The 20224-nt window shown below is 37.6% G+C and overlaps 2 protein-coding genes across 2 annotated transcripts; one reads left to right on the forward strand and one right to left on the reverse strand.

Moving 5' to 3' along the window:
* The first annotated feature begins 354 nt into the window (after positions 1-354).
* LOC136421727 (nucleoporin Nup37-like) lies at positions 355-4232 on the forward strand. Its single transcript, XM_066409238.1, has 7 exons — positions 355-592; positions 1089-1213; positions 1432-1504; positions 1948-2133; positions 2546-2778; positions 3226-3310; positions 3489-4232. Exons 1-7 carry the CDS (start codon positions 446-448, stop codon positions 3600-3602), a joined length of 963 nt encoding a protein of 320 aa, XP_066265335.1. The 5' UTR covers positions 355-445; the 3' UTR covers positions 3603-4232.
* Positions 4233-4382: 150 nt separating this feature from the next.
* On the reverse strand, positions 4383-7644 carry LOC136421728 (large ribosomal subunit protein uL23m-like). The gene is made up of 5 exons (XM_066409239.1): positions 7540-7644; positions 6715-6837; positions 5526-5608; positions 5036-5109; positions 4383-4888 (listed from the first exon to the last, which is right to left on the reverse strand). The coding sequence occupies exons 1-5, from the start codon at positions 7575-7577 to the stop codon at positions 4739-4741; spliced, it is 468 nt and encodes a 155-aa protein (XP_066265336.1). The 5' UTR covers positions 7578-7644; the 3' UTR covers positions 4383-4738.
* Between the last annotated feature and the right edge of the window lie 12580 nt (positions 7645-20224).

A 20224-nucleotide genomic window follows, 5' to 3' on the forward strand; every position in this document is an offset into this window, starting at 1 on the left:
AAGTTGAAAAATTGTGAACGCAAGAGCTGTTGTGAACTTTTGGTCAAATTTGCAAGATATCGCTTTTATACTAGTACTGTACATCAGACATGTAATTTCACAATTGTCAATGCGGTTCAGATAAAACACGCCAGAGGCGCTTCTGTAAAGCACAGTTTCAGGTGATGCCATTCAAACTAACGGGGGTTATACTCTTAACATAAAAGAGAAAGAAACACCATTTTAATATCAAAATAATCTTTTAAGTGTTTCAATTTAATCGTTTTTATATTGATAATATTTTACAAATCTAGCTAATAAAGGAATTCGTAGGAATGAAGACCTTAATCTACCGATTCTCACCCCTTCAAAGTAGTAGTCAATTCCATTACAGGTCATGACCTCCACACGTGGGAAAACAAAGTTTTGCAGAGTCTAAATTTTTGAAACGTGAAATTTCGGCAAAATGACAGACCAGGAAGTGAACAGCACGTACTCGTTCGAGGTCCAAGGTTACGTGCATGTCGTGGAGTTCAGCCCTTTCGAACAGTCGTCACAACTCGTGGCTTACGGCGGGAACAACCGAGTTTCTGTGGGAAAGTGTATCTTTCCGGTGAGCGCCCCCCTCCCCACTTAACATTCACGTTGGAAGTAACATTCGACGTTATACTAGTTAACTGTTCATTTTATATCATTGAATTCATGCAAGCCCTATCAAGTAATGTGCTTGTTAGTGAAAGCCAATTGGGATGAATGAATTAAACTAGGAAGGGCGGATAGACGAAACGGAATGAATGGTTGAATTAATGATAATGATATCGATTGAATGAATGAATGAATGAATGAATGAATGAATGGATGGATGGATGGATGGATGGATGAATGAATGAACTATTTCAATAGAAATATGGAAGGATAGCTATGATACTTTGTGGATTAATGTTTTGACCCATTGTTGGCTGGCTATTTGTTCGTTCTTGACCATTTTTGTTTGCTTGTAATATTAATACTAGTGGTCATTCTCAAATAAATCTAATTAAAACAATAAATCTGTATACTTCCAATAACATATTAATTACATCAGCAACTTCATACCTTTTATACTTTAGGAAGAAGACAAGGAGTTGGGAGATCTTGAGTACGAACATTTGCGTGACTTTCACCACGGTACGAGAGTCGACGCCATCGCTTGGAGCCCGCAAACCAACGTCAACACTCTGCCAAGGGTTGTCAGGTTCTGAAATATAACATTTATTTTCATCTTTTTCACTTATTTTTACTCTCAAATTGTGACATGCATTCTAGAGCTTTTGGGGATGCCGTGTTCATGATTTTGGCATATTTTATAATAGCAAATTGTTTTGGTTCCCTTAGTTCTGTATTTATTTAAAAACTTGTGTTCTGTAATTATTTCCGTGAAGGCTGAACAGAGCTTTGCATTTGTCCCCCCAGATTCAGCACTGCCGGTTCAGACAGGAAAATTCGCATCTTTTCCTCAGATCTGAAGGAGAAGGACTCTGCACAGGTTGAAATTTATATTAGTTTCTCTATGATTTAAGAGCTAACACATCTTCATGTTTAACAATTGGTACTGAACAAAGGTTCTGCAAAATGTGAGTAGTATGGGTGGAGACTATATACTTGAAAAGCCTTTTTTGGTAGTTCTCATACATGTGTTGTCAAATCCCTGTATTTTCTTTATGTCACAATGTATATTTGCAGTGTATTCAAAGCATACAATTTCCAGCATTTTCAGACGGTAAAAATTTCCAATGGCCATGAAAAAATTAACCTTTGAAAGCCATTTAATTAAAATAACAATGTGTTATCATTTGAAATGTAAAAATAAAACGCCATGACAACTACATGTATATACAGAACTTTTACATATTTGTAAGGCTAAACTTTTAGCATTGTTTGGATGATGTCTTGTTCTACTGATGTATTTTTATCTTTTTTGATGATCAGGTTTTGGAGGGTCACACAGATTACGTTAACGATGTGGTATTTGAGCCGACCAGTGGGGACCAGCTGGCGAGTGTGAGTGACGACCACACGTGTCGTGTCTGGGACCTGGACGGCACACAGAAGGTCGTCATGCCGCTGAAAGGACCAGGGGTGTCGGTACACTGGCACCCAGAGGACCCTGCTAAGGTATTCATGGTTCATCCCTGTGCAGACTTTTATCCAGGATTTATAGATAGGGCATTCAAATTGGGGAGTCAGAGCCAGCGTTCCCCAATGGGCTCTATGGATGAACAATTACTTAGTACTCTTCTCAGTGTTTTGGGTTCTTTTACATGTAGAGGTTTGATGTCTGTGGCTGATGCCTGAAGCTCCCTCATACATAGGAGCAAATTGTAAAAATGTACAGAAGTACTAGTACTTTTTTTCACTAAAATGCTAGGATAAGACAAGGGGCTTATAACCTCCTTGGATAAAACAGGTAGAAATGAAATTATCTATTACATTTAAGTCTTTCATTATACTGCCATTGTAAACTGAATTATTTGTTTTTAAAACTGTTTTAAGAAGATTTATTTCTGTATTACTTTCACAACTTAAGCTGATGGTAGCTGAAAAAACTGGCATCATCCGGTTCTATGACATCATCACCTGCCAGCCAATCATGTCGCTGGATTGCGGCCACGCCCCTCTGACCTCAGCCGACTGGTGTAGAACAGACCCGCTGACTGTCGGGGCGGTCGCGGGCTCTGATTGGTTCATGTGGGACGTGACGAGGTCGAGTCGTCCAGAGGACCGAAGACAGGTTCATCCTGAGGGTGCCAAGAACTTCAGGTGTGGCCATGAAAGAATTATTGAAGTGCCTGATAAATGTTTTATTTTTTTTTACCCTGGCTATACAGCCTTTGTAACCCCTGCTTCTCCTATTGGGTAAGTTAGTCCTCACTCTTAGTGAGAAACTGAGCTAGTCTCATGATATTTCTGACCAAATAAAGGCCTTGATCATGACTTGACTTGATCTAGGGTAAAGAGATGCTGTTACAGTTATGTATGTAACCCGTAACCTCTGAGTGACCTTCACTCCTTTAAGTGACCTTCAGGTTACATGGTGACCATTGAGTAGAAAAAAAATACATTAGCTCTACTGTAGTTCTTGATTTGTCAGCGGTAACTTAATTCTAACGACTTTCACAGGCACTAGTCAACCACTAAAATTTCATCATCGCAAATATTTGATCAGTAACATTTGAGACGGACTACATGTACATTGTTTTTACACAGATGGTGCAGAGTGAGTGAGAAGCTGTTTGCCACCTGTGGTCGTCCCGGCAACCAGGTGAAGGTGTTCCACAAGGGTCATCACCAGGTGAGTTAGCTGCTAATAGAAATTATGCAAATGAAGAATTTTTTCCCCATTGACAGAAGCATTAAGAATCCTATCTAGTGACCATCTGTCAGTAGAACAGATTTTAAGTGTCCCGAGTGGTGGATTTGACTGTACTATCTGAAAATGTTGAGATTTCCCTGTTTTTTTTTTATTGTAGACACCAGTTTGCAGTAGTATGACGGTCCAGGGGGGTCTGTCGTGGCACGCGAGGCTGCCTGTCTGTGCTGTTGGAGGGGACAGAGTTGTACACATGTGGCTGGCCGAGTTGTAGCACTTTGGTGCCTGAAGAAATGGAACTGATAGGATATTTGAATGGTGAACTGAACATAGCCCCATATTCTGCATCAAGGTGTCATCACTGGTGAAGATTTTCTTTTGCATGTCAACACAAAAGACATTAGTTGGTACTGTACTTAATACGTAATTAATCAAAATATTCTGAATTGCATTCCAAATTTTCATTGACTGAAAATGTCCAGAAAAATTCTGTATCCGATTACAGGTACTAGTAATCAGTGTTGTTAATGATCTGACCTTTTGTTCTGGTTCTTGACTTAAAAACAACTGGAAAAGTATAGTTGTATGTTAGAGTAGTCTGCTCTCCAAGAGTATATCATGTCTTTTTGTTTCTCCTTTTGTGATTTGAGGAGCTAGAAATGGCATGGCTTATCGTTGTCTAGAACCAACTACAATTTGTCACCAACTACATGTATAAGACTATAAGCATCCTCTATATTGTATATGTAGATATATGGGACGACCTATATGCAAAGGTTATACTGACAATGTACTTTTGTACAAGAAATTGAAATAAACGTGTACCAGTATGTAGGTATGATTTACTTTCAATGCTTTTCATACTGGGGACCAACAAAATAAAGAAAGGCTTTACAAAAATATTCTTGCAGTCTCCTTCAAATGTGTGGAATAAAGTTTTTAGCACACTTATAGATTATAATAGAAACAGAAATAAGTGCATAGAGTCTGTTAAAGACTTATCTACTTCTCAAAAGTGGTAACCTTTAACATAAAGGACTACATAAGACAGTCATTGCATTATTTCTTGTTTATTAAACAGAATGTCTTTGTTACTGTGTATTTAACAATTAAATGAAATACTGTGTAATTTGATATCAAATACTAGATACTGCTAGTACTATGTGCATCTCACACATTTTACATTACAAGACATGATTTAAGAAAGTAACTGAAGATGGACATGAAGATGTATCCTATAAGTCTGTACAATGTTTTGTTTTTTTCATTCTTTTTTACCGAAAGGTGTCAGAAGGATTTTAACTTATGGGTTTAGGCAGCAGGGAGAAGGTTTTCTTTCTTAAATGAAATCTTAAGATCAGCTTGTACTGTACATTACTTCTACTTCAGAATCAATAACTAATTCTACTGTCAAAACCAGGTGTTAATTCCCCCTCTTTGAGTAGTTTCTCTCTGTTTGACGGCTTCCTTCTCATACATTTCATTTTCCATCTTTTCTATCTCAGTCTTTTCTTCTTTCTTGGCAAGTATGTCTGGAAACTCGAAGGTCTGTCCATCCCTCTGGAGAAAGAGAAAAGATCACAAATATGCAAATTAAAAGATCACAAACATTCAAATTAGGGATAGGACAGGGACAAACTACCTGTCCAACTCCCAAAGAAATATCACAAATATGCAAATCAAATGATGAAAATGAGATGGTCTTACCATAACAACATACGCAACTTTGTGGTCTTCTTCCTTCCAATACATTCTGTTCTGCCAGTTTCTCGCCCTTCTTCCTAAAAAGAAACGATCAAAGAGAACCAAACGTGTCAACCAGTGTGGTCACCGGGATTTCTTCACAGCATATGGGTGAAGAAGGGTTCAATACCTTTAACAACAAGTGCTACTTTTCACAATACACACAGAATGTTACAGGTAATAAAACCACACACAGTAGGTCTGTTATTACCTTTAATTTGTCAATAAGGTTATGTTCTTGGTAGCGTTCGTGTGTCTGTCTGTCTGATAACTCAAGAATGCTACGTTGTATTGTCTAAATATTTGGTATGTGGTCAGGTCTTGGTGGTGAGACCTCAAAATGATTGTATTTTGGACCCCCTACTTGTGCTATCTATGGTACTGCAACGGAACTTTCAGTTTTAATATCACATTTAAGATCTGTGGTTAACAACTTAATAACTAACTGACTTACCCATCTGTATTCTCACACGGATGTCTGCCACTGGAATATTGTACAGCTCTTCTAAGTAGATTTTCAGTTCTTGTTTCCCCATCCTGAAGGATAAAATGAATAACATTTCAGAGTGATCATAATACATCGTACATGTACTGCAGGAAGTGAAACTGACCTTTTACTTTTTTGAAGCAATTTTTTATCTAGGTGAAAATAATACATGTCAAATGTAAGTTTACTACTAGAAATAAGTGTTTGCTAGCAAATGTGGACAGGTTTACATTTAAGTGTAATCTATGTTTGGGGGGAAAATTGTAAGAAGGTGACATAATTTGTAGGAGTAAACATGTTGCTACTGAGTATATGTAGTTACATCAGGAAGTCTGGACGATACTGAAGCGCCAGCTAGTAACTCATGATAGTACTGCAGTTTGGAAAGGATGGAAGATATACTGGTTTTGACTAACCAGTTGACGGAAATGCGTGAAGGTTTCAGAAGGTTTCAGTTGAACAGACTACTACAGTACCACATGAGTACACTAGAGGGAGCAGTTGTATAACCTTGTCTGTCAACATGACAACAAAATGAATGTTAGTAAAAGTGCAGAACATGACAATAAAATGTTAGTAAAAGTGCTAACGCCCATTAACATTAATCCGAAGTGTTGAAAAACAGTGTGTTTGAGCGATCTCTCGTGCAGCAACCCTAGCCAGGTATGCACAGTTTAGATATACAGGAGTCCATTATACTGGGGGACGTTGAGTTGGAGATCTGTTTGGATGTATATTTTCAGGGTGGTGGAATTATATACCCTGGTGGAATTATGTTAATTAACAGGGCCCTCCCTAGGCAATGGTGCAAGGGCGCTGCGCCACTCCCAAAATTTCCAGCACCACTCAAAATTTTTTTTTAAATTTAGGGTCTTTTCTTCGTATTCTTGTAGAAAAATACTTGGGGAAAAATTGGAATTCGCAGAAGTTTGGCCGAGCGGCGTCACTACTCCCGACTGGTACACACACATACTTTGCCGAGAAATCAGAAAATAATTATCGAGATACACACCACAATTTTGGCTTTGCATTGTAGTTACAGGCTTGGGGACGCTGTCTACCGTTGGACAGCCACAGTACTCTTTTGTTTCTTGCTATTGTTATGCTTGCAAACAATCAATATCGGTGCCTTATTATAAGTAGATGTTATACTTACTCCATGGGTATTCGGAACTGTAGTGTGTCAGGAGGCTGAGGCTTCCCGGGTCGTACCAACTTGATACAGAAGGGGGTGAGCAGGACCTGCAGTTTGGGGTTCTCTGGGTGCCATGGTAACCGGCTGTAAGGAAGTTAACAAACCATCAACAATCTGTTAAGAAACAAAATATGTAAAATAGCCTAATGTCCAATGAGTAAGAAATCATGTATATATTGAGTAAGAAACTAAAGCTATGGGTCCCGACAGCGCTTTACACTAAATTTAGAAGAACACCCTACATATAGAAATCGCTAAAATCAGTGCAACTACGAAAAATTTGGTCGCCTTGCTACGAAGTGCGTGGATAAGACGGTTTTCAATACGAATTACGGGAAATAAAAATAGGCTGCCTACGCCTTAAAGAAAAGAGCATGCATGCCCTTGCATAGATCAAGGAGGTTATATAGAATATAGCCATAGGTCTATATATAACCTCCTTGCATAGATCTGTGATATATAAGATTCATAGATCACATTAAAAAACGATCCATATTTCTGGTTTACACCAATAATTACTCAGCAATCATAAATATTATGATCTTATACAATGTACGAGTTATAGTAAGGAGGTGCCTTGCTTATACAATCGCCCCCCTCCCACAAAATTATATTTTGACCCCATATGCATGTGCACTCTGCAAACGCCAAACCTCGCCTATATTTACCGCAAATAGAAAATGTCGTCACAATGTTCTACCTGGGTTCATTTCCTTATACCATGACCTGTCATCACCAGGTGTTCGAAACGTCACGCAACGTTCAACGCTTCCAAGAAATACTCACTGTCTCAGGAGCTGCCGAAACACCAAGGACGACGCCATTTTCTCCTTTCACTATCAAATCTCGCAGATCACGAGACTTCACTAAAATTCTCAAATAACCCTTTCTTCACTGTAAGTAACACTATAGGTCCACCAGTTGATCCTTTATATTACAGAAAAGGTTATATCGAAAGACTTCATTGTAATATCATGCCCGATATCATGATAAAATGACAAATTTAATTTAAGTCACGTGACCATATTGAACGTGAAGTAACGAGAGTTTGTAGAGGTCAAAGGTCGATTCGACTCAGGTGTGGCTGGTTGGCAAAATTTCCGGTTTGTCCGGAAACTGCACATACTTCCTGAAAACTTTCGTGTGTTTGAACGTTAACATCCGATTCTAGTCGCACAACACCTTGATGACGCGTGTGATATCTTTATGCCCCATCTAAGGGCGAAGCCAGTGGACATTTCGGGGAATACCGACGCTAGTGACGTGAAACTGTAGAGGTGTGACCCACGCTCGATTTTTTTCTTCCACACTCTTTCCTGCATGAGCTGAGACTTGACGACAGGTGTGAAACATCAAGGTGAGTCACTTGGAAACTTTTCTTCGTCTACTTTTCATGAAGTGATTCAGATTTTTCAGACCTGGGAAGTTTTCTGAGCGCCGTTTGCGTTCTAGTCTTCAAACATTGTAAGTAGGTCAACTGAAAGAACTTTGAAAAGTTAACTCCCTAACTACAACTTTATTTTACATTTTTCCTTCCTTTCCTTTTAAAATATACGTAGGCCATTTCCTCCTTGTATTTCCTTCAAAGTATTTTTGACCAACAGGGCAGGATAATTTTGATAACTTGTTGGAGCTACCAGTTTTTCTCATATTTCATATAGATAAATTGCATATCAAATTTGACATACCATATTTATCTGAGTGCCAAAAATATAATCAACTATTATGTTGTTAAAGGTTAGACATCCAGGTAATAAGATACGCCCAAAATAGTTACTCAAGCAACTGGATAAAATTTTGAAACAGTCAGACGTTTCAGACAGCATCCGCTGTCTTTCGTCGGAGACTAATTTAATTATAAGGAAAAGGGTTACATTTTGAAATTTGGAGTTGCTCTGGCGATCAACAGCAAATAGACCCGTAGCTCGTCAACTGTTTGACAGGTATGCATTTACAATGTCTTTGTCTTAAGTTTTTCTAATCAAATGTCTACCTACATGTATGCCCTACACTGATTTGTGTTATTGGGTCTAAAATTCAGAGAAAATTCCTTTTCCTTGTCGGTTGTCATAAGATGAACTTGTTAGCAAACCAAATTTTGAAGCTTAATCAAATTCTTTTATCTTGTCTACGTATCTGTATAACTTGGAAAACTAGTATATGTATATTTTTCCTGGAACTATTGTAGAGTAGATCTTGTTGCCACCAAGTACTGTACATGTACAGCGGAGGCATCCTCACTAGATTATAGATAGCTTAAACAATACATTATTATTACTAACACTAACAGCTACCTGAAGATATGAAAAGGTTAGGTGTGACAAGTTTCAGTATAATATAACCAGCTTCTGCCTGTTTGTTGTGCTCAAGGAGGTTATATATAACCTCCTTGTTATGCTGAAGGGTGGTTATGCCGGCTGTACACCACAACAGATACACATACACATAGTAACATACTAAATGTAATACTAGTACTAGAATGTGAATTTGCTGTTATTATGACCCTTCTAATTCAAAGTTAGTTGTAACCAGGTTAGGTATTTAAGCATGGAAACATTCTTACTCCCCCCCCCCTTCCCCCTCCCCCATGGCCACTGAATATTCACTAGACTGACCTCAACTGTACAGTTACAGCTAGACTGTGGCAACCTGTGCGTAGACTTTGAACTGTTTGCTCGAGCAAATAATTATTAACAAGACATGCATGTGCATGCATGGTCACACGACAGGTACCCCTTCATGTTCAAATTTGTACTTGTCTGTTTGTCATTCTGTATATTTGTCACCAATAAATTCTTAGTCATTGCTCAAACAAAGTATCGAATTTCCTCCCTATGATGTCATGTTTACTCCTAACAAAGGTGTCACCTGACAGGTGACGCCAAGTTCACGACAAAGGCTGTTTCCTGAATCTACTCACCTTACCTTTCTTGGAATCAAACCACTCGAGCATTTCTTGTCGGCCTTTTTTTTTCGCCCTCTAAAAAAGTTGGTGACTCGTTTTTTGATACTTCTAACAGAATTCGTTCAGAATACTTTGTTCAAAATTGAGTATGATGATGAATTAGTTTCCAGCTTTTAACACTGGCATACTTCCCTAGTTTTAATCTCCAAGCAAATGTTATTGTAGAAAATTGAATGTTTTCTGCATGTCCTGTTAGCTAGCTATAGGCTTCTCTGACAGGCATACTGTTTTCTGACTGGCAATACTTCTCTGCCAGGCACCCCTAACACCTGCTTTGAGATACATATACATGCTTTAGTCAAGAGTGTATATGATTTCTCTTTTCCAATTTCTGAAACAGATATCAATTCACGAAAACATAGTCATAGATACGCCAAAAATAGTTACTCAAGCAACTGGATAAAATTTGAAACTTGAAACTTACAAAATTTTATCCAGTTGCTTGAGTAACTATTCTTGGCATATCTTACTGCTAGTACCTGGATGTCTAACCTTCATCAACATACATGTAGTCATAGAATGTATGCCTTCCAAAACTGCTTGAATTTTTCCATGAAAGTGTTCAAACCAAACAGAAATTGTGTGCTAAGACAATTATCCTACCTTAAATTTTTATGATAACCTTTTCTCAGCTTCATATTTCTTAACTAATTATGATAGATTTTACACAGGTAGCCTCTTCTTTGCCCCTTTGACTTTAAAATTTTATTACGTAGTGTATAGCTATGTGGGTGGTTCGAATTGCGTGATATTTATGACCAATAGAGTCATAGGTCAAGTCCCTGGGGATTAACGGCAGACATAGTAGTATATCACTCTATTCCTGGGTCATACATAAAGAATTACTGAATGAAATAATTTTTGTTGTGCTGTAGTGTACAAAATTGGGAGAAATGTATATAACTTATTATATGTATATACTAGTAAGTGCACTGAAAATGATATTTGTTTTCAATCACATGGCCAGATAGCTTTCCTATACGGGGTACGGACAAAGACAAACTTTCCTAGTATACGGTACTTTCAAAGACAAATTAAACTGGTTCATAATGTGTGCCATTCTCATTTCATGATTAAAAAATCTTAGCATTATTTATGATTAAGGATAAATAACAGAATAAAACAAGGACCCGCTGAGGAGAAAGGCACTCATATTTTTACAGGTTTGTTTGTTTGAGACATTTATTCATATGCTAGACTTATTCTGGGTTAAACAATCATTTTGATGACATAAAATTTGAGCATGATTTTCAGGACTGAAAAATAAGGAAGAGAGGACAGCGTAGTCTTATCACGTCTATGGCCTACACTTGATTTAATCAAGTCAAATTCATTATATCCTGTAAAGCTATCCTATCATGTCTACTGATTGAATTAGACTTTAGTAGATGCTCCATCATCTAAGGCTTGTTTAGGAGATGATGATATATTGGAGGAATGCAAATTTGCATGTGACTTTACATACATTTTTTTTCAAATTTTTCATCTACTGTAGTATTTGTTTGTTTAGTATTATTATGTACAGATGTAAATATATATTACAAATGTATACATCTTTGTACAAGGAGGTTTAATTTTTAATTCTCTATTAAACCTCCTTGGTCTGTATCAGTAATACATGTGTATTACTATTAAATTACAAGCTCAGCAGTTGAGCTATGTAGATACTTCAATCATCATCAATGATGACTTACTCCTATTATTTTTCACTGCTCGTCAACTGATTAAACTTTAATATGCAGACCTTTTCTCATAAAATATTCATCAATCCTAGAAATTTGAATCAAAGATAGCATGTAAATGCAGAAATGTTTGCGATAGTTTTATGTTCACGGCAACCGTTTCACCGCGAACTTAAAACCACCGCAAATATTTTTGTCCGATACGTAACTATAACGCTGCCGCGAACTTAAAACAACCGCGAACTTAAATGCATTTACAGTATGCCCAATGAGTACAACTAGCTACTAATATACAACAATGTTATACATACATGTACACTAACGCTTGTATATGTGTAAGTCAATGGCTTTTTATATACTGGTTGTGTGTGAAAATATATGCCCTGATTATATATAGATGGTCTCTCATTGACTGCGTATTCCTATTATCAGTACTACATGATATTTGATAGTCTTTACAGGAAGTTGATACAATGAATTAGTCTCTGCAAAATCCTTGTCCCTTTACTCATGTCTTGTCCTTGATACCGTAACTCCACAAATTTAGACAGATTAGAAAGTCCTCACTTGTGCAATGGGCTAACATCTTTTGTGTTGTACTGCACCCGTCCAAACTTTAGTACACGTAATTGATGAAATCAAAAAGTGGTTTTATACTGGAGCATATGGAAATTCTACTTTCACAAAGGGCAGTTGTTTTATTTACATAAAAGAGAAAGTTGACCCGCGACGACCCTTTGAGCAAACAACACATTCACAAAAACGTTCCAATTTTACGGTAAAAAGGGACATAGCCAGACATGTTCAAATCCAACACAGAGCATATGTTTAGGGAATTCCCCCAGAATGTTTTACATAAAACCAGGGCCACAGACCTACAGGCCACATAATGATACCATCTAGACACACAAACACATGTGGACAAAATGGACTTTTTAGGAGAAAGTGTTTGTTTGTATCTTTCGGACATTCCGGAGCTCAAGTCGCTTGTTACTTTGATACAGAGTAAGTAGAACCTTTATTTTCCTGTCCTCTTGTTTTTTGAGAGATTTAGATACTTGTTGCATTGTTTAATCCCTGTTCCTGTTGACATGGAACACACTGTCTTGTGGTTTTTGTGGTTTTCTAAGTGTTTGTAGAGGGAAGACTGTCAGAGTCCTTGTTTCTTAGACCCCGTTCACACTCATTTTTTTCAATCGCGATTGAAGTATAATCGCGATTGAATCGATCCGATCGCGATTGATTTTTTCAGTGTGAACGCTCCCAATCGCGATTGGAACGATCCAAAACGATCCAATCGCGATTGGATTGTAACTACCTCCGGAGGTAGTTTGATTGGATTAAACGCGATCGGATCCAATCCAATCCTATCAAATTTTGAGTGTGAACACAACTACGATTCATTCCATCGCGATCGGCGGAGATTTCGGCTGGTTCCGGGGGTGGGAGGTCATACATGCGGGTACGTGGGGTCATAGTTCGCATCGCGCGGGAAAACAAACCCAATCCGCACGTCAGATCGCTCTTTTACAACAACAACAACTTTTCATCGTCAACAATGCCCAAGAAGAAGAATAAAACTCCGTCAGCAACTTCAGCTGGTTGCAGATGGCGCGATGAGGAGACCAGGGTCCTCATCGCAATCTGGGGGAGAGAGGAGGTGTAGGCCAAACTGGGGAAATGTCACCGAAAGAGGGACATTTACCGCACCAAGTGACAATGTCTAGCGGAAAAATAGACACAAAACAAGAGTTCTACGACCTCATACCTTCGCGAAATGATTTTGACCTTTATGACTGACGTATTAGGAGTGTTTTTCATCAATCAAAAAGCATACCAGTTGATCCTCCTCACCCAAATAACATAAGTTGTCCAAACCTCCTTGTTATGATTATGAGCTTAACAAAGAAGGTTATGCTAACATTTTTCATCAATAATGCAAATAAGCTCCTTATTAGCATAATTTGATTCAATGGTGTTCACATTCACACAACTTCTAAATGCAACAAGTATGAAATTGTCGTTATTTACTAGTATGGAATGATAGTAGTTTCTCATGAATTATGCAAATTAGGCCTACATTTGCATAATTTCTATCTATTGACATTCCTCTCTTCCTCAGTTACAAATGTCACATATTTGAATAGTCATATCATGGAACACAGCAGGTTTTTAAAATTGCCTCATTAATTATAATCTGATTTGCATAATTATCATCCAATCATACAAAGCATCACATAAGCTATCTACATACCAAAAATCATGACCATCCATCAAGCCCATCTCGAGTTATATTATTTTCTCATTAATTATGTAAATGAGGTTCTCATTTGCATAGCTGATATCTATTAATATTTCTCTCTTCCTCAGTTACATATGTCACATGTTTGAGAGTCCTATCATGGAAATTGATGAATGTATAAACTTTCCTCATTAATTATGCAAATTAGTTACTGATTTGCATAATAAGTATCCAATCATGTACATCATCGCTCAAGCTATGTACATGCAAAAAATCATGACCTTCCATCAAGCCCTTCTTGAGTTATTCCCTTTCAAAGTCTGAAGCAAAACCTACCCCTGCAGTTCCAAAAAAGTTGCTAGGGGGCCCAAACCTATACCACTTACTCTCTGCCCAACGAGCTATCTACCACTCAAAAATCAGTTCCATAGCATGTCCACAACACGAGATATCATAACAGGAAGTTCCGCTGCAGTACCGTAACAAGCCGATAGGGGGCCCAAAATCTATTCATTTTCAGGTTTCATCGAGACCTACCAACATACCAAATACCAAGACAATCCTTCCAAGAATTCTCGACTTATGATATCAGGTGTATTTGCAGCCAGTGCCACAGGCAGGTACCCAATGTGTAGGGTAATGAGGCTGTTTAACGTGTTCGAGGCACCTCCTCGAGCACAGACATGCTCGGTATTCCCATGCTGTGGCACTGCATTAATGACTGTTCTTACTCATATAAGGCCGTGTATATCCAACTTTGGTCAAAATTTGTATGTTTCAGTCTTTTAATTGGTGTAAGGAGATATCTTTGTGGTTTGGTTTCACATGCTCCGAGTGGACTCTTCCAGGCTGGGAGTAGGTCAAAGTTGACGATTGTTTTCGTCTGTCAGCTGTTACGAGAGAACGAGCTGGTCAACTGTCTATTTTCTTTGCATGATTCTAAAGTAGACAGATGTGGCTTTCTGGTGCATAAGAATTTTTGGGGCTTGCAATTAAGGTGAATCCTTTTCTGAGCCCTTGTTTTAGTGCTTTAAAGCATTACTGCCTATATGGGCAAGCCTATCTCTTGTATCTGCCCTACAGCTGGCTGATAGCCAATTTGTCCCTGGCAGTACATGTAACTGACGTTTCCTGCCTGCCTCATGACCCCTCATGACCCCTCATGACCAACTTTGCCCCCCATCTACCCGTATCAATATCCCCTGAAACAATACAGCCCACACGTCGCAACCAGAACGCATAGTAAAGCATACAATTGAACACATTTTTACACTTTTCTCGTAAATTATGCAAAACACTTCGCCCAAAATCTAATCATCTTGAGATTTGCCACATACACACCGACACACCAACTACGACAACAAACCATCCAGGCGTTCTCGACTTATTCTGTTCACTAACAGACACACAGACAAGCACCATCGAATAACCTACTCGACGAAACCATTCGTCGCGAAGGTAACAAGGACAACAAGGACAACAACAACATTTACCAGATGATCGCCGATAGCATGCTTCAATCGTGCTTCAATCGCGATCGGATCACAGCATACTTTAATCCACTTGGCGAAAAGCAGTGTGAACGCAAAAGTTTCTTTGCGTTCAATCGCGATCGGATCGAACAATCGGATTATACTTCAATCGCGATTGAAAAAAATGAGTGTGAACGGGGTCTTAGTCACATCAGTTTACTCTATTGGTCTATTGTAGGTCTATAGATTACTTCAGTAGCAAAGAATTTTATTTTCGTAGTCTGATTAAATTGATGTGAGAATATTCACTAGAATGTTCTAAGGCAAAAGTTGCAGAACAAAGGAAACCCCTAGACTTCTCTAAATTTCTATTCGAAGGAAAATGTTCCCAAAAGCAAGCTTTGTTTGTATACATATGAAACTTGGTAAATGCATCCTATCATTCCTATGCTTGTATTTTCTCTAAAGTAGCCATTTTTATTTCCAGACATCTTTAGCACTTTTTCAAAACACCAACAGTTATAAACCAATCATTTGCTGGAAAAAGTTTATCTACATGTTACAGGAGGTGTTTAGGACCTACATTTTGTTGGTGTAAACTCTTTCTTTCTAGCTTGCTTGTGATAATCTCATTTTATTTATGGACTCCTGTATTGAGTTGTTTTAAAGCTGTGAGGGGGTCACTAATCAATCCTCCCCTGAGAGGATGTGTTAAAAGACCAGTAGCAGTCTGTAGCAGTCAGGGTCTAGGAATCTGACCAGAATTAACAGGGCGGAAAACCACAAAACCCCTGGGTAGCACACTCTAGTAGGGACCTAAAATAGTTGTGTTTTGTTGGGCCCTGAAAAAGAACTACTCTCCAAGTACATGTAGTTTGGCTGGCTGGCATAAAGAAAACAGGACAAAATAGAAAGCCTGACAAAAGCGGCTTAAAACATGTTGAAAACCAGCCGGAGCCGAACGTCTGCTTGGACTTGGAGAGTAAAAATAGTTTTCCTCTGCTTTTCTTCCGGTATCTTTTTCTCTACCCTGTGAAATATGTAGTACTATGTCTGGTATTTCCTTGCATAACAGGGAAAAGAAGGAAAGAATATGTCTCTTGATCTAGTTGTGCTTTAAATTCTTAGGCAATTTATTCATCCCTCAATATTCTGGTTCTACATTTTCTCAACCTTGTGTCCTGTCTTTGGCTCTTGAAATGTTTGAATGTAATAAAATTCATCAGTTTTTGTCCCAAACAATTTGGCAAATGGAATCTTTAATGGTGTTCTTTCGAAAGGAAGAATTCTAGGTTAGAATAAAAAAGAATTTGTGGAAATTATGAAAACGTTAGGTAGAACTGGGAGAAATTTACCTTATTTTTGTCTTTCGCAAGTTTAAACTTGTCGTACATTTGATATCTTGAGACAAGTGAAAAAACACTTTTAAAACCCTCTTTTGGCAAGTCAAAACTTGCCCAACGTTCCTTTTTACGAAGATGTCAGCATCTGACAAATTGGGAACAGATGAGAATGGCATCCTCCAATGTCTTTGTATGGGCTCTTTTCAGCTCCAAACAGTGGAACTCAAAAGATAAACTACTCTTAGATAAAACAAATAGATAAAACGCTAATCAAAATCCAAAGTCCCAAAACAAGTGGCATACATGCACTTGCATACATGTAGAAATTTATGATGAAATTGTTTGGAAACCCCATGTGAAATGTCGTGATTACTAAAATTAGTCTGCGTCTGGTAGAAAACAACTCTCGCTTTGATAAAATTTTAATCTTTTTGCAAGTCTAGGCTTGCCCGCATCAAAAGAAATCAAGTAGGCGAAATGTTTGCCTCAAAAGATTGGGTTTCAGACTTTCATGGGTACCGTATTTGTTTGAATTGTTTCTTTTTCTATGGACAAATTTTTTTTTATAAAGATTGGGTTTCAGATTTTCAGGGCTAGTGTATTTGTTTCAATATTGTTTCACACAGCTTCTACTCCTTCAGTGTACAATTGTATATCTTTTTCTATGGACAATTTTCTAAAAGAAATGCACTTCAAACTCTCTAAGTCTAACTTCACAAATCTCAGTGATTTTGCTTTTAATTTTTGAGGTCAACAACGTCATGCACGAACTGAAAAAAGTTTGAAATACTTGTGATGGCAAATACTGCACTTCTACTTTACAAATTGTCCCAAGTTTTTTCTTCCATCATTATCTTGTGATCATGTCCTTTTGAACATGTTCATTCTTGCCCAGGTGTTCATTCCCACCTGAAGCTGACACAATCCTATTAACGTCACCTTCATAATGATGTTTTCTTTTCTGAGCTTTCTCACTTTCTAATCAAAATGTGAATGAAACATTACACAACCATAACGGATGTCAGTGGAAGATTTTAGGCCTTGAGTCAGAAGTTTTTCACAATTGCAAATTTTCAACATTTCTAACACTTGCTTTAGTAACTAGTACATGTACCTGTACAGCATCAGACAGGAATTTAAAGCCAGCGGCCTTGTGTGCTTGCTTGCTTACTTCAATACTTGCTTATGTCGAGACCTTCCAGTCACAAGTTGAGATGGTAGCCCAAGTCTTTCGGTCCTTCATCGCCAGGAGTAAACTATCCACTTCAAGTCCAGTGTCTTTCTTGAGTGTGTCTATAAAGGTTGCTGCGGGTCTTCCTGGTCTCCTTTTCCCATGCTTGGGAATCCAGAGTACCAGGTCTTGTGTATTAGGGAGCTTTTAGGCATTAGCCTCAAGCATCAAACATCTGCATGTAAAAGAACCCAACATATTAATCTGAGAGTAGGGGTGATGCAGTGTTCTTTGTCTTTGCGTAACATGGAAGTCGTAGCAAAGCCGCATAATTTGCAAAACTAACTACGGTACTTGAAAAAACTTCTTCCTTCACCTTGATTGAGGTTGACTGCTTTACCTTTTTTATATATGTACAGGTGTTCTTTCTATTCTTAGCGTAAAAAGTCTTGCTGAGTTTACTCTCTTCTTTTAGACCATTACCCACTTTTACGCAAATGATGATGTCATTCCCTTGTTATGCATATCTGTGTTGGTATAGGAACATTGTTGGTTTAATCTTTGAAAGAATGCAATAATCTTGTACATTGTGTGAAAGTGTGAAAAACAAATGACATCATTGGGGAAGACTTTTTTCATTTTTAGATTCTAAACGCCACTTTTAGAGTTGTTACGTTAAAAAGAGCAAAGTTCATTCATTTGGATGAATTGGACTTTGTTTTGTTATTGTCATGCCCAGGCTGGTTAATTTTTTGATGCATGTTTTTCTGTGTTTTGAACGTTACATAAAGTGTTTTCGTAAGTGCTTTTGTTACCCTAAGTACTATGAGGCAATCACAAATTCATCATGCCGACAAAAGTAGCTGATGAGTCAAATTCAACAACTTCTTTAACAACTTTATGATTACGGTTATTTTGATCAACTCCTCTTAAATTTGAGTGATTTAGCCACACTAATCTAATGATTTCGTGCTAGGATTCACCACTTTTGATTATTCGTTTCTAATTAAAACATATGCCATTTAGGATATCAATCAACCCTCAGATGTTATTTTGGCACCGAGGTACTTGTCTTTGTACAAATGTAGTTGTTAGTGTCTTAATTTTGAAACAGTTGAAAATTCATTGTCTGAAACCATTAACCAGCCTGGTATGTTGGCTCCTGTGGTAGCATTTTGGTCTATCACATTATAGACACTTCTACTTTTAAATATTTTATTTTGCTTACCAAAAGTCCATATTTTTCTTGCAAAACTCTGGGAACCAAGAAAATGGAATGGTCAGGTCTTACCTCCAACTTCCTATAGCTAGCTTTTTCGCACCGGAAAAACAGGTTCTTCTAATATTCAAGCATAACAAAAGACATGTCTATCTATAAACAGATGATAATGATTTATTACAATGGCCTGGGGCATAGGTGTGTCATTTCTAAGTAGTTGTCTCATTCTTAGAAATGAATCTGATCACAATGATGAAGATTGAAGAGAGCTAGAGTCAATTCCATGTCACCGAGAGGGTTTTCAAATGATATTGCTAATAAGTTTGAACAATTTTAGAGAAAAGACTACTTCAGTCAAAATAATTCCAGACCGTTCAAACAATTAGAAATGAAAGTTTGAACATGTTTGAACTCATCTATATATTTTGGAAATATTAAGAAAGTATTTGTACAAATATCTCTTTATTTAGAACAGTTTTTAAACATCTGTGTGATTGTTCTACTGTTGGAACATGTTCCAACATTTTGCATCATTCTCAAAATGGTAGATTTGGGTTATTGCCCCCATAAAAGTAGGTGCTAATCACGCTCTATTGTCTGCCTCTGTATATTTTTAGATTTCACATCTGGACACTGGCAACTCTTTTGTCTTTAAGTGTCTATGCATGGCACCTAGGCCTAATCCCCTATACTTTGAAGGGATGTGTGAATTGCCCTGTTCCCAGCCCACTGACCCAGTTATATCATATTTGTAGAATGTTGGAACATGTTCACAGAAATGATCAATCTATGTTGCAACAGTTTGGAAACTAATACAAATAATGTGCTCAATGTTGGAAATTTGTTTAACCTGTTGGAACACAGCATAAAATATTTAGAACATCAAATATATGTTGGAAATTGTTCTTAACAGTTACTTATCTCACATAGATTGTTACAAAGGTTTTGTGAATGTTAGAACAAAAGGCAACAAACACCCTCTCGGTGACGTGGAATTGACTCTATCTGTCATTTGTAGTCATCAAAAATTCTCCGTAAAATATATGTTTAAGCTAGATAGAAGAAGATGGTGTGACGACATGTTTGGTACGTGTACCTTCAAAGAGTTAAACGAATGTTGTACTTGCGGCATAGAAATGCTCTTCGTCAGTGCTGTGGTAGTGACTTACCGGTTTTAAAACTTTTGACATGAACAGAATTCGACATACAGTTAAAATGGAAATAAACTCTCATCATAGCATTTATTTAAGAGTTAAATGTTGCGACAAAACTCTGTACGGTTTCATAAACAGTACTGTAATTCACTTTATTTTCATGGTAGCAAAATTTCATGGTGTAAGGAAAATGGACATTTTCACGGAACTTTAACTTAACAGT

Source organism: Branchiostoma lanceolatum, chromosome 16, assembly GCF_035083965.1.
Source record: "Branchiostoma lanceolatum isolate klBraLanc5 chromosome 16, klBraLanc5.hap2, whole genome shotgun sequence".
Taxonomy (NCBI): domain Eukaryota; kingdom Metazoa; phylum Chordata; class Leptocardii; order Amphioxiformes; family Branchiostomatidae; genus Branchiostoma; species Branchiostoma lanceolatum.

Coding starts and splice junctions, on each gene's coding strand:
- LOC136421727 (XM_066409238.1), top strand. CDS start 446: ATGACAGACCAGGAAGTGAACAGCACGTACTCGTTCGAGGTCCAAGGT. Junction 1,505..1,947: donor AGGAGAAGGACTCTGCACAG/GTTGAAATTTAT, acceptor TTTGATGATCAG/GTTTTGGAGGGTCACACAGA. Junction 3,311..3,488: donor TCCACAAGGGTCATCACCAG/GTGAGTTAGCTG, acceptor TTTTTATTGTAG/ACACCAGTTTGCAGTAGTAT.
- LOC136421728 (XM_066409239.1), bottom strand. CDS start 7,577: ATGGCGTCGTCCTTGGTGTTTCGGCAGCTCCTGAGACA. Junction 6,838..7,539: donor TTTCGGCAGCTCCTGAGACA/GTGAGTATTTCT, acceptor ACTTCCTTACAG/CCGGTTACCATGGCACCCAG. Junction 5,609..6,714: donor CAGTTCCGAATACCCATGGA/GTAAGTATAACA, acceptor TTTATCCTTCAG/GATGGGGAAACAAGAACTGA.